The following is a 14,854-nucleotide window of genomic DNA, read 5'->3' as shown; positions in this document are numbered from 1 at the left end:
CAGCAGTGATGATCACACTACAGCCCTTCCAGAAACCCACCTCAATATGGACACTTAGGAGCTAATGCATCCGAAGCCTGGGAGCTAAGTGCCAACAAACAGGTTATCATGAGGCAGCAGCAGGGTCCATCAAGAGTGGGTCTATTAACCACATCTGGTCAAAAAGCTAATGCGTTCTTGCTTATCAAAATTGCAATTCTGAAAACCCCCCCATCCCCCAAATCACAACTAGCCTCTATGAGAATTAATTCTGAAGAAATGTTCTTTGAAAGCTACAAGTGACCTCAACAGACAGATACTGGATGGCTAGTCATGTAGAAAGGGGAGACTTCCAGGTGAAAAGTCTCAGAGCCTTCTAGAGCTCTGGAATCTGTAACAGTGAGTGTATATTATCTACCGAAAATCATTTTCATCAAATTAATTTAACAACTTTATATTCTGAGAAAAAACTTTTAATATAAATTTTTAAGGTAGGGCAAATTCTATGCCATGTGAACTATATCTAAAGCCATTACTGGCCCTAGCCGGTTGGCTCAGCAGATAGAGCATCGGACTACGGACTAAACGGTTCCAGATTCGATTCTGGCCAAGGGCACATGCCCAGGTTGTGGGCTCGATCCCCAGTAGGGGGCGTGCAGGAGGCAGCTGATCAATGATTCTCTCTCATTAATGTTTCTCTCTTTCCCTCTCCCTTCCTCTCTGAAATCAATAAACAAATATATTTAAAAAAATAAAACCATTACTGTAAAAAAACCTTTTAAGGTAAAATCTCCCTAACACCCAGAGATACCTGCTTAAAACTTCACAAAACAGAATGATAGGAACACAATTAGTGTACCAACCCCCCATTAATAGTTTCATCATAGCTTCTTTTCTTCCCCCTGAAAAAAGTTGCAACAAGCCTCTTTTCTGTGTACTCATTTGCGCAATCCCCAAGATACCTTCCCAGTTGTAGAGTTCTGGGAGGAGCATACATATATGTTCACTGGACATGCTGACAGTTCCTGACAAGACTGCCCTTCTACAAAGACGGCTGCTCCAAGTTACCATTCATGCTTCAGGGCAGAAGGCCTCCCTTCCATGTGTTCACAGCACTGGTTACCAAACATTTTAATATAAGATTTCTATAATGTCAAATTATTTTTCAGGAAATAGTGGGAGGGGTGGTTTAAAAGAAAAAGTAATTCCCGCTTACAGTAAATTTTCACACAGCACTAAAAGGTCTTTTGATCTGTTCTGGCCCTCCAACTAAGACAAGAGTGACCAGGTCACGGAGTATAAAACACCCTCCCTTCCTGAAAAACAAAACAAAACAAAACAAAAAAACACACTATGGAAGCATCATACCACGTTTTGCTCTTCTATTTAATCTTAGAGGTAATTGCACATCCAACATACACTGAACTACCTCAATTCTCTTTTCACAGTTATAGATCATTCCACTAATCTAGCCAGTCCCTTACTGAGGGAAGTCTTCTTGGTTCCTGCTTGCTGCAGTTATAATGCTCTAAGAATATTCTGGAGCAAATTTATCTTAGTACATATGCAAGTGTTCAGTCAGGTATACTCTCACAACTGGCACTGGTAGAACGTGTTTTCACACCTTGAGATACTTAATTATCCAGGTGTATCAGGATTAGTTAACTCCCCATCTCTTTAGTTCTGAATGAAGGTAAGCACCTGTTATAGGATTAGATGCCTGCTAGGAAATGCTCGGCGCCCATTTTCTATTGAGCTATGTCAATCATGATGAATTTTATATATATAGCAGGTCCTCGAATAAGATCATTTCATTCAACATCCATGAGATGCTATAGGAACTTTACTCTTGCTTATATCTACTATTAGCCTACGACAAAATTGGTTTCTTTTTACACTGTTTCACTAAAGTCACAGAAGACTTACTGTATAAAGGAAACTAGCCCATCATCACATATACAAATATTTTGCCTCAGTTTGTCTTATCTTATGTATGGGAATTTTTCATAAGATAGTATCTTAAGTTTTCATATAGACTAATGCATCCATCTTTCTCATAGCTTCTAGGCTTTATAACATCTGAAGATGACAAAAACAAAATTAACTTTTTGGGGCTCCAACTTGGTATTTTTCCAACTGGCTAATCCAGTTTCCAACACTGTTCATTAAAAACCCATCTTCTCTAGCCCTGACCGGTTTGGCTCAGTGGATAGAGCATCAGCCTGCGGACTCAAGGGTCCCAGGTTCGATTCCGGTCAAGGGCATGTACCTTGCTTGTGGGCACATCCCCAGTGGGGAGTGTGCAGGAGGCAGCTGATCGATGTTTCTCTCTCATCGATGTTTCTAACTTTCTATCCCTGTCCCTTCCTCTCTGTAAAAAAATCAATAAAAATATTTAAAAAAAAACAAAACAATCTTCTCTACTCTGACTGAACACATACCCTTCATAATAAACTAAATTACTATTTATATTTCAATCTCTTTCTATAGCAGCCGTGGGCAAACTACGGCCCGAGGGCCGGAACCGGCCCGTTTGAAATGAATAAAACTAAAAAAAAAAAAAAGACTGTACCCTTTTATGTAATGATGTTTACTTTGAATTTATATTAGTTCACACAAACACTCCATCCATGCTTTTGTTCCGGCCCTCCGGTCCAGTTTAAGAACCCATTGTGGCCCTCGAGTCAAAAAGTTTGCCCACCCCTGTTCTATAGTCTCAATTTCTTCTACCTATTCTCTGACATTAAATTAATCAGACCATTTAAAAAGTACACTGACCTTCTGGCTTAATATAAATGCTAATGTTTCTAATACATTAACTAAATAATACATTACATTAACTAAATAAAACTGACATTTCAACCTATACCTCTCTATAGCTATCAGTTTACTAAAACCTGATGTCCCTAGGTAATAGCCTCTTTATATAATCATTTTTAGGTTATTGAAGAATTAAAACTAATATAGAAAATTACCATTTCCAAGTCCCATCTGTCAGTTGAGCTTTTGCTAGACATTTTTTGTTAATTCAAAGATTCAATGCTGAGAGCACACTGCTGTTAAAGAATATATTTGAAAAAAAATTCTTCATTCTAATCACTTTTTAAGATTACTGGCTTGCCGAAACCGGTTTGGCTCAGTGGATAGAGCGTCAGCCTGCGGACTGAAAGGTCCTAGGTTCGATTCCGGTCAAGGGCATGTACCTGGGTTGCGGCACGTCCCCAGTGTAGATGTGCAGGAGGCGGCTGATCGATGTTTCTCTCTCATCGATGTTTCTAACTCTCTCTCTCTCTCCCTTCCTCTCTGTGAAGGATCAATAAAATATATATATATAAAAAATAATAAAATAAAATAAAAAATAAAAAAAAAAAAGATTACTGGCTTAACCAGAATTTACTCCAGCAACAATATATCCTTTAACATGTCCTTGAGGGGAAAAATGTTTTTCCTTGGGTTTCATTTTTCTCTGGCTTCCTTCACAGTCTTCAACTCAGGAAACTGAATGGCATCAAACCCTTCTAATGACTTCTGCTCATAAGTGTTGGAGGATTAGGAGGAAAAATAAATTAAAACAAAACAACTCTAAAAAAAAAAACAAAACTCTAAATCATGCATTCTCAAAAGAGGAGGGGTAAAAACTGGCCTTAAGGGGGGGAAAAATCTAAGATATTACAATGGTTGTAGTAGCGTGGAAGGAATCACAGTACATAAACTGACATGCAGCATGGATTATCATGATATTCAGGGTATCACAGAGAAAACGGGGACAAATTCAGAAAAAAATAGTTTTAAAAAGGTTTCTTTGGAAGAAAATAATAAACAAAAGTTGTGAAATGTCATTTTATAACCAATAAATTGCAAAAATTTAACAGTCTGATAATACCAATGTTGGTGAGGATGTATACACTGCTATTGTGGGTGTAAATTGATTCAGCTACTTTATCAAACAATAGAGAGAAAAAAAGAAAAGAATTATCTTGAAAGGATGAACACGTGCATCCCTTACAAACTACCAACTCTCTCTCCTAGGAATATATCCTAGATAATAGAATACATCCTAGAAAAATCCTTATACACATGCACCAAGAAGATATGCAAGAATATTCATTATACTCTTCATAATAGCAAAAAAAACCCACTAATTTTGCTATGAATCAAGAATGGATAGTTGGGCAATACTCAATCAACAATGAAAACAAACAATACCCAGCAAAATGGGTAAATAGAAACACAATATTGAACAAAAAGGTTATTAACAACTGTCTACACTATGAAACCATTTATATAAAGCCTCAAAAACAAGAAAGAATAAACATATCTTCAAGGAATCATAAAAATATGTAATAAAAATATTTTTAAAAGGAAATGACACACACAAAGTATAGAATAGTGTTGGGGAGGTAGACACACAGGCAGACACAAAATGGTATTGGCCATGTTCCAGTCCTCAGCTAGAGTGATGGAATAACAAGCATCTATTTTGTTTGCTTCATAACTTACATATGTTGCATTATTCCTGTTAGTTCAACATGTGGCTCTTCACAATAGGGACTAATGAACACCAAATAAAACTTACATCCAGTTCAAAAAACAGGTCCCTTTCTTTACTTGCGATTTCATAATCTGCTCGGAGGGCCAAGTCGTGGATTTTGGTACATTCTCCTAAGTCCATGCGCTGTAAGAAACAGACACAAGTTTACACACAAACATCTACCCATTAGAAAGCACATGCTCTGGTGTCTCAACTGTCACCAATATAAACAATACTTTTTTGAATACTAACCTATCATAAGAAAATTAAGAAACAGAATATGGCTGAGAAGCCCTATTTTTCTTTTACCACCGTGACTACATGATACTCAGAACTGATGCATTTAACAGTGTAAAGTTTATATCTCTTTTAGACCCAGAGATAATTGGACAAATGAAAACCACATTAATTTTGCAAATTTTATTTTTGCATCTGTCACAGAAAAAAAATATCTATTTTTTTAATAGCAGAATTGGGGATGGGGGTGGCAAGAAAGAGGCAAGAAAACCCAAGTGTCCTGACAGCAACAAGCTTCTAGTTCTAGGCATTCCCTCACGCAATCTTTACTACTCAAGATGCTCAAATTGCAGAGACAAGAAAAGGAAAGGGCAGAGAGAAGTCAGGTTTTGGCAATTACAACACAACCTAACACTTGGCTTTTGTGTAGCACTTAGTATACCAAAGGGAATAAAGCAGAATGGGCCGATTCAGAGCCAAATGAATCCTCCATTCTCCTAACCTGGTAAATGACCCTGGACATATAATTGGGCCACTCAGTTGCCCCTTTGAGAAACAAAAGGCTCTTTAACTAAACAAATCACCTGTGTTACAGTAAGATTAGCCTGGTGTGCTATCATGTGTTTTAAGCACATGTAGAACAATTAACCCTACACAGTTCTTATCTAAATCCTGAGTACAAGACTGCACAGACACAAACACCGCCTCTGACATCTAAACAGCAACAGGGAAGTTTGTATGCTGAGAATCATGCTTACCAAGTAAGAGTTCAAGTTAACAAACCCAACATCCAATGAGACAACTCAGAACTAGTAAACAAAAAATGATGGAACCCAGAACTCCTTTGAGCTCAAACTGTGTTCATAATGATATCAAAACCTTCACGTGTTATAAAATCATAACATTTTAAGAAAATTAGAGAGGCTCACAGTGCCTGACTCTTGGGCCCTATTTCACAGAAGGTATGTGCCATGCTCACTAGCAAAATATCCTTCAGCCCTAGACAGTTTGGCTCAGTGGATAGAGCATCGGCCTGCGGAATGAAGGGTCCTGAGTTCGAGTCCGGTCAAGGGCACATGTCAGGGTGTACAGGAAACAGCTGATCCATGACGCTCATCATTAACATTTCCATCTCTCTCTCCCTTCCTCTATAAAATCAATAAAAGTATATTAAAAAAATAATACATAAATAAATATCCCCTTCAATATCACCAGTGACAGTAATAATGAGTGAGCTGCCTAGTGTGGAGTTTATCTTCATTTCTACCAAAGATTGACTCTTACATTTAAATGCTAAAACCTCTTTTTCCTTCATTATTCTTACTCTGAAGTCATATATAGTTCATGTATGTTGGTTACACAGGGGATCTAGAGGTAGAGCAACAGTGGTTCTAAAAGCCAAAGTTGTAACTAGAATCACTGTCCCTATAAAGTTGATTTTTGCTTCATTCACTCTTTTAAGTACCAATTAAGATTCTTTAAAATACATAGTTTCCACAAATGAAACTATGTGCTTTAGCTGAAAAATTAATGGCAGCTATCAGAAATACTTAAAAGGTAATGAAGTCTTGCCCTGGCCAGTGGTTAGAGCAGTGGTCGGCAAACTGTGGCTCGCGAGCCACATGCGGCTCTTTGGCCCTTGAGTGCGGCTCTTCCACAAAATATGTGTGGGCGCACATGTACAGTGCGATTGAAACTTCGTGGCCCATGCGCAGAAGTCGGTATTCTGTGGAAGAGGCACACTCAAGGGCCAAAGAGCCGCATGTGGCTCACGAGCTGCAGTTTGCCGGCCACTGGGTTAGAGCATTGGCCCACTCACCAAAGGATCAAGGATTCGATTCTCCATCAGAGGCAAGGGCAAGTACCTGGGCTGCAGGTTAGATCCCCATCGGGGAGTGTAAAGGAGGCAACCAACTGATGTTTCTGTCCCTCCCTTTCTCCCTTCCACTCTCTTTAAAAAAACAAAATAAAAGCTAATGAAGTAACTACCACAGGAAGCACTAAAACCTTAAGTGCTAAAAATTTTAAATGCAATCAATTTCCACTCTAAAAACTTCCAAATGCCAAGGAAGTTTTTACATTAGGGAACCACAAATGAAGCAAAACTCACCGCTGTCTTCCTTTGGGTGAGAGCCCTCAAGCTAAAGTAAGCGGAGGGTAGGCCTGGGTGCCATGGTTACTCTCTGGAAGTATCTTTTCCGCTTTGCCAAGGAGGCAGGGAAGTACTGGCCAATTACCCTGGCAGCTAAACACCAAACAGCTGAAACACCACACTCTTTAGGTCTTTCCAAAATATCCCAAGTGGCTGTTAAATCCAGCCTGTCAGACGGTTTTTGCTGCACAAACACCTGTGTTCTCACTAGTGCTCTGACACTGCTAACAGGAAAAGACATTAAAGGTTTCTTCCAGAACCTTTGGAAAACAAAGTTCTTCCACTGAGACAAGTTATACTACCTTCCCCCCAGCTATTTCACTCTCCCAAACTTACTAACCAATACTATATTTTCCCATTAGGCCCCAATACAAGTATTACTTCCACTCCTCTTCGCCTTACCCCAATGACAGGAAGTAGTTTTGAACAAAAATGTGGGCCTGGCGTAGCCCTTAGCAGGCTGACGGTTACAACCCCGTCCATCTTGCAGCTCCACTCTGAAGAATTATAATCATTCCAATGTAACACGAACTCCCCATAAGACCCGTCATTTAACTCTACCCCTCACCTTCCACTTCCATGTAGCCCACACCCAATGAGGCTCACCCTTTACTACAACCTCCATTTGAATTCCCAATCCTTGTCCTAATTGATCCCCGGCAACTCTTGAGATTTGCATCTTCACATGAACATGTCTCCTGGGTTTTCTCCTTCTCCTCAGTCTGGTCCTCCTCAGACTCCTTCTACTGAGGTGCCCCTGGCCAACCCCACACAGGAGTGACTCTGATCAGTCCGTGGCTTCTCATAACTCAAATGACTCCACAGCCTCTGCCTCCCTCCCCCAACTCACACCAGTCCAGATACACCAGTGGCATTCCTGCTGTCCTCATCTCCATCCTCTACCCAGAGCATTATACCCCCAAAGCCAGGCACATGTCCCTTCTCACCATAAGGGTCTCTATTCCAATGTCCCTAAGAGGCCTTACCTTATCACCCTATCTAGAACAGTCTATTACCCACTCATTATTTATTGTATGTTCTCTTCCACCATTACATGACAGCAAAGACTTAGTCTTATTGGCACCATATCCCCAGGGCCTGGCACAGAGACTAGGTGTCCAATAAATATTTGGTGAATTAATCTATACCTAACACAATAAACATTGGTAGGAAATGGCCTCATTCTGGTTATTTTTCTCACCAGCATTCTGGAACAATGCTACATAGGGATCTGATTAAGAAAAACATGGTTGGCCCTAGCCCAGTGGTCAGCAAACCGCAGCTCGCGAGCCACATGCGGCTCTTTGGCCCCTTGAGTGTGGCTCTTCCACAAAATACTACGTGCAGGCGTGCATGTACAGTGCGATTGAAACCTCATGGCCCATGTCCAGAAGTCGGTTTTCGGAAAGGAGATAGACGAAACAAGTATACAAGACGAGTGTGGATGGGAGAGTTAGAAGGGGTCAACCTCAGTGAACGTACCTCAATCAGATTGAGGACGTTTTTAGGAAAGGCCAGCTTAGGAGTACCCTAATTAAGTTAATAACAATGTACCTACCTATATAGTTTGTTTAAAAAATTTGGCTCTCAAAAGAAATTTCAATCGTTGTACTGTTGATATTTGGCTCTGTTGACTAATGAGTTTGCTGACCACGGCCCTAGCAGGTTTGGCTCAGTGCATAGAGCATTGGCCTGCTAACTGAAAGGCCCCAGGTATGATTCCTGTCTAGGGCACATGCCCAGGTTGCAGGCTCAATCCCCAGTGGGGGACGTGCAGAAGGCAGCCAATCAATGATTCTCTCTCATCATTGGTGTTTCTATCTCTCTCTCCCTCTCCCTTCCTCTCTGAAATCAATAAAAAACATATTTTAAAAAAGAAGAAAAAAAGAAAAACATGGTTGAAATGCTTTACTCTGATGCATGTCCCTCGTCTCCAAACTTCTCCCACTAAGATCTATCAACAATTCCAGGTTATGAAACTTCTCCTACAGGAGTATTCTATAGCTGAACTGTTTATAACTAATGGAAGCCAGACATCTATATTGATGGATTCCTTTGGCTCTGAATTAGCCAATTCTGCTTGACTTTCTCTGGTACACAAAGAGCAACACAAACAAAAATGTGTAGCAAATTCGAGTTATAATGCTTTCCTACACAAGGTCAAAGTGCAGGTAAGCCCCAGGTAAGAGTCACAAAGTTTGGCATTCATTTCCTATTTGCTGTCTGAAGAGCCAGCTTGAGAAGATTTAATACACCTAAGCAGTTTCCCACCACAATGACATTAATAAAGCAATGATTAATCACAAAGAAAACATTCACTAGTACATGCACAGTTGAGCCTTAAAATGAAAAGACAGTTTTTATATCCAGGAGGTGGCTGCAAAATCTTAAAATGGTGCTGATCTTTATAGATCCTACACTTCCTAGTCTTCTTAAATCCTATCTAATTTTGAATAAATGCACATTCTACAAAATTATCACTAATCTGTTTTGTTCATCTGAAGTGAACTTAAAATTTTAGGGGTCTATATTCATTGAATCATGTGTTACTTTCTTGGAAGGGTGGCATAACACAAAACTAGAAAAATCAATGTTATGCCCAACTGATTTTTTGAAAACTTCAAAATTCAGGGAAGAAATGTTATCTTGTTTGACTCTACAAAAACCTGGCAACTTCTGCCCGGCCTGTTTGTCTCAGTGGTTAAGCGTCAACCTATGAACCAGGAGGTCACAGTGTGATTCCAGGTCAGGGCACATGCCCTGCTTGTGGGCTGGATCCCAGTAAGGGGTGTGCAGGAGGTAGCTGACCGATGTTTCCATCATCTCTCTCATCAATGTTTCCATCTCTCTCTCTCTCTTCTTTCCTCTCTCTTTGAAAAAGCAATAAAAACCTATTTTTAAAAATTATTTATTAAAAACAATTCCATTTACTAACAGAACCTATAATTTGAAGGGGCAATAAAGGTGATTTCTATCTGATAAAGGAAGACAGAATTCAACCTGGAAAACTTATACTGCCTACACAGCACCCCAGCCTGGGTGTTCTGTAATGTCTCCAGCCGCCCCCCAAATGCACCTACCGTCCCAGCCAGGATGTCATGAGGGCAGCAGTCCAGAAGGTGACTCTTGCAGACTCGGTCATCTGTAAACTTCACCCTCTGTCTGGTTTCATCTCCTGAAATTTATTTGTGGTTTTAAATATGACAATACCACGTTAAATACAAAAGCATATCTGGTACAAGTCACCTGGATGATTTGCAGACTACCAAATACACTGAAAAGCTGATCTAGAGATATTTACAACTGGAGTGGAATACAGATGTTTTCTGATGCTAAATGTAACATGAAGAATCACATTTAATAAGATCTAACTCCATCATTGTGCCAAAGAAGTCAAGGAGTCAGAGGTAAAAGGCTGAGCACCAAAAGGCCACTATCCCCACACATACATGTGGGCAATGATACCAAAACCCATGTTAATCAGAGGGCCATGAATCACCACGTATGACCTATAGCTGGTAGTTTCCACCAACAAAAGCTATTTATTAATCTAATTGTTTTGCTGTGGACAAAATGTGTAGGCAGCATTTTGCTCAAAAATACAAAGAAAGCTTTCAAACTCTACCGCTAATAAATAATCTAGACCTAGTCTTTCCTATCCCCTTTTCACCCCCACCCTTTAAAAGAAGAGTTGGCACCTGGGAGTCACTGTTAACAAGGCAATACTAAAAAGAAGAAGAAGAAAACTTTAAAAAAAAAAAAGGCAAAAAGGAACTAGGTTAGTCAATACACACTGTGAGTTCCAACATATACTGTACCCATCTGCATTCTTCAAGACCTCAGCTGCAGAATTTTATGCCCGCTGTTGAAAAGTTTTAAAGGAAAAGTTTTCTTGCCCAACCTGCAGTAAGGAAGTCAGGGGAATGATACATAAAAGTAAAGGCAAAGTGGAACGTGACAAATTGTAAAGCTAATCTGTGTATAGGACACAGAGCTGTGTAATACTAGAGGAGGACTCTATCTTAGGATTTGCAAGCATCCAGGATTAATGTAGTGTCTTCTTATGGAAAATGCTCTCTTTCTAAACTACACTTTTAAAGATACTTGTGGAAAAAAAGCAAACACTTTTTTGTTATAACAGCTTAGAAATTGGTTGTGACTCACGGCTCGATGAACATGAGGCTTTTCTGCAACTCCCTTGCAGATTGATGTAGGCAGGCAAAGATACACTGAACCTTTATAAATAAAATAGAGGGGCCACAATTGTTCAGTTTGTATGAAATAAAAATATGGGAAGCAATTCAAAAGCAACTCAATACACAAAGAAAGCTAAAAAGCACGTTTTCACCTATGAAATACAGTGCAAAGCATTTGCACAGCCCTGCGAATGTGCCAGTGTGAACTTACAACTTCATTCCTTCAGTAGGAAACACAAACCACAGCAGGTAAACAGTTTTGCAAAGATGCAACCACTTTCTCCTGAGACAACCATCATGGTCTTGCACTCCTCCCTACAATACAACCTAACCTAACGCCTGACAAGCGCTGGCTAAACAGAGCCTCTCCTAAGCGGGAAGTGGGCGTGGGAAAGCACTCGGCAGGAACCCTCGTAAGAAAAGCTCAATTTACGGCTCCCCTTGCAATGGTACCGAACAAGAACGGCGGGAGTTCGAGGCCCATCGGCTCCCGTGGGTGTAGCTTCTCCCAAGCTGCCGGCGACCTGGAGCCCATGGTGGCTCCAGCCTTTCGCCAACTCCCCGGTTGGAAATGGCAGGACCATACGTGGGGGAGGGGAATGGAGCCCCACTGACGGAGCGGGCTCGGAGGAGGAGCTCGCCGAAGATGCGCCGCTGGAGGGAGAAAAGCCGGCCGAGGTCGCCTGCCAGGCGAACCCGCTCGCACAAAGGCCCGGCGCCGGCCGTCCGCGCGTGGGGGAGGGGAGGGCGCAGGCGCAGACAGTTGCGGCCCCCGCTTCAGGCCGCCCGGCGGCCTCGCCTCACTCCCGCCCCAGCCCCTCGCCTGGCTGGCCGCCCCGACTCACCGTCCCGGGCCGTGCCCATGAGCTGGTCCAGCAGGGCCCGCATCTGCGCCTGGGCGGACATGGTGGCCGGCGGGGGCGGCAGGAACGGCCCTGACAAGGTCTCTCAATTCAGCAGCGGTGGCGACGACGAAGGATAGTCACGTCGGTCTCGAGCCCACTCGGCTCCTTCCCTTCGCGGGGGATGTCGGGAGGAAGTACGTCATGGCCGGCGTTAGGCCTGCTGGGAAATGTAGTTCCTGGGGCAATGGAAGACATCCGCTCTAAGGACTGAGGTAGGCTGGTCCAAGGCAGTTGTCTAAGCTGCGGAGCCAGTCTCTACTCCGATTTTACTCTGGAGCCCAAGACCTATAAACTTTCCGGAGGCTAACCTGCAATTAAACAAAATAAATATAGACAAACCAAAACAAATTAATCTCGTGGGGCTTTTTTGCTAGCCAAATTCAAAATTAATGCTAGTCTTTAACCTGGACAGGAATCAGGAAGACCTGCTGGAGGATCTCTAAATGCCCTATGTGGTGACGGAAAGCCCTACAAGAAGAGTTCTATGTTATAACAACCCTACCACACACTTCCTCTTCCCTTCTATAAAAGACTTCCTACCTATTGCTTACCCACCAACTTGCACCTGATTCACTATGGTGGCAAGGACTGTATTGCAAACCTGTCTTTATTTCCAATTAAATATTGTTTTTGCTGAAGGAATACCTGGCAGACTTTGCGGTCAACACAGTGAGGGCTCATCTGGGGTCCAGAGAAGACCCTGTGCTGCACCAGCACGGCCAAGGGTGAACCTGAGGAGGGGCGGTGAAGGATTGAAGAAAAGGCAGACAAGAGAATACAGCTGGGGCTCGGTATATCTCCTGTGCCTGGATGAGGACACAAAAGACCCCGCCTGCAAACCGATGCTTTATTTTATTGTCTGATTAAAACAAGAGTAGATTAACATGTATACAAATGTTCTTGTTTTGGCAACTTGCTGCACCTCCCACAGCCCATTAGCTACTTCGGAAGGAATTAGGGAGGGCTACAAGGTCAGGCTTAATTATGCTAGGAGAGCTCTGGGACAAGTCCATTAGGCTGGCACTTGTTTGTGGCTTGACCCTGGAGCCGCTCCCTACACTTTCCCAAGCAGGCTGTTCTAATAGAACTACATTGCTTCTCAGCCTATGCCTGACTACCTCTAGTTGGGTTTCTGAATCAGCTGCTTCAGCATGGGGCCCTGACCCCCTTCTCCTTTGGATCAAATGGCTCTTTTTAAAAAATATATTTTTATTGATTTCATAAAGGAAGGGAGAGGGAGAGAGATATAGAAACATCGATGATGAGAGAGAATCATGGATCAGCTGCCTCCTGCACACCCCCTACTGGGGATTAAGCCTGCAACCCAGGCATGTGCCCTGACCAGGAAATGAACCCATGACTTCCTGGTTCATAGGTTGACCCTCAACCACTGAGCCACCCCGGCAGGGCTTTATTTACTTCTTTTTAGAAGGAGTGGAAAGGAGAGATAAACATTGATTTGTTGTTCCACTTATTTATGCATTCATTGGTTGATTCTTGTATGTGCTCTGACTGGGGATCAAACCCACAATCTTGGTATAAGGGGAGGATGCTTTCACCAACTGAACTACCCGGCCAGGTCTGGATCAGACTGTTCTAAATGGAACTGGTTGTTTTTCAGCCTGCAGGCTGCCTAAGCTAGCTGAGTTGTTTAGCCAGTTTGGGCCCTTTCTCTAGAGAAAAGCCTCTGAAAAATGGGGTCTTGGGTATTTAAATATTTCCCTCCTACAGGGCTTCTAGCCAAATTTATGTTTAAAAACCATGGTCCCACCCAGCCAGTGTGGCTGTTAGTTGGGCATCGTCCCTTGCACCAAAAGGTTGCTGGCTCCATCCCCAGTAGGGGGCATGCAGGAAGCAGCCAACTCATGTTTCCCCCTCACATTGATGTTTCTGTTTCTCACTCTCCCTTTCTCTCTCTCTAAAAATCAATAAAAATAGCTCAGCCAGCATGGCTTAGTGGTTGAGCATCAACCTATGAACCATGAGGTCACAGGTTCGATTCCCAGTCAGGGCACATGCCCAGGTTTTGGGCTTGATCCCTAAAAGGTGGCATGCAGGAGGCAGCCAATCAATGATTCTCTCTCATCATTGATATTTCTCTCTTTCCCTCTCCCTTCCTCTTTGAAATCAATAAAAAATATATTTTAAAAAGATAAAATAAAAATCAATAAAAAATATTTTTAAATATTTTGAAAACCATGATCTTTAATGAAAATTTTAACTAAATGGACTGCTATGACCAAAATTAATTTAGCCCTAACTGGTTTGGCTCAGTGGATAGAGCATCAGCCTGCGGACTGATGGGTCCCAGGTTTGATTCCAGTCAAGGGCACGTACCTTGGTTGCTGGCACATCCCCAGTTGCGAGTGTACAGGAGGCAGCTGATCGATGTTTCTCTCTCATCGATGTTTCTAACTCTCTATCCCTCTTCCTTCCTCTCTGTAAAAAATCAATAAAATATATTTTTTTTAAAACAGTAATTTAGAACATCAATGGTCATTATGGGGAACTTCCCCCTCAACTTTTATAATGTAATGACTCTTTAGTTCTCTATTTTCAGGTCTGAGCTCCTGTTTTAAAACCATCAGATACACTAAGTTTGTTATGTTTTTAATTTTGCCTTTTTGTTGTTGTTGTTGTTGTTAAACTTTGCACCTATTGCTTATTAAACCTGGACACGAGCAATTTGAACCATGCATTTTCCCTCTGACGTTCAACAGGATGCCCTAAAGAGGTCCTTCCCGGCATCAAGGGACAAAAGGCTGCTGATTTTGGAAGACCTGAGTACTGATCAGCTATGCCTTCAAAGATCTCCATCAAAAGGGGTGAACCTGAGGAGGGGCAGTGAAGAATT

The 14,854-nt window shown here is 41.9% G+C and overlaps 1 protein-coding gene across 5 annotated transcripts in view; it reads right to left on the bottom strand.

Annotated features, from left to right (window-relative positions):
• Positions 1-12,122, bottom strand: part of LUC7L (LUC7 like) — a 29,814-nt gene extending 17,692 nt beyond the window's left edge. The window contains exons 1-4 of one of the 5 annotated variants that reach the window (XM_036303025.1): positions 11,941-12,076; positions 11,064-11,134; positions 9,980-10,074; positions 4,556-4,654 (exon numbers count right to left, since the gene is read on the bottom strand). In XM_036303025.1, the coding sequence (XP_036158918.1) occupies positions 4,556-4,651 (96 nt within the window). In that variant the 5' untranslated portion in view covers positions 4,652-4,654; positions 9,980-10,074; positions 11,064-11,134; positions 11,941-12,076. Of the gene's footprint in view, positions 1-2,954; positions 3,193-4,555; positions 4,655-9,979; positions 10,075-11,063; positions 11,135-11,940 lie in introns of those variants that run through there. The other 4 variants (XM_036303022.1, XM_036303021.1, XM_036303020.1 and 1 more) reach the window with 4 other exon arrangements.
• Positions 12,123-14,854: the final 2,732 nt, after the last annotated feature.

This window comes from Myotis myotis, unplaced genomic scaffold (assembly GCF_014108235.1).
Source record: "Myotis myotis isolate mMyoMyo1 unplaced genomic scaffold, mMyoMyo1.p scaffold_m19_p_35, whole genome shotgun sequence".
Lineage (NCBI taxonomy): Eukaryota > Metazoa > Chordata > Mammalia > Chiroptera > Vespertilionidae > Myotis > Myotis myotis.
The sequence above is the reverse complement of the archived record's forward strand: the minus strand, read 5'-3'. Positions and strand labels throughout refer to the sequence as shown.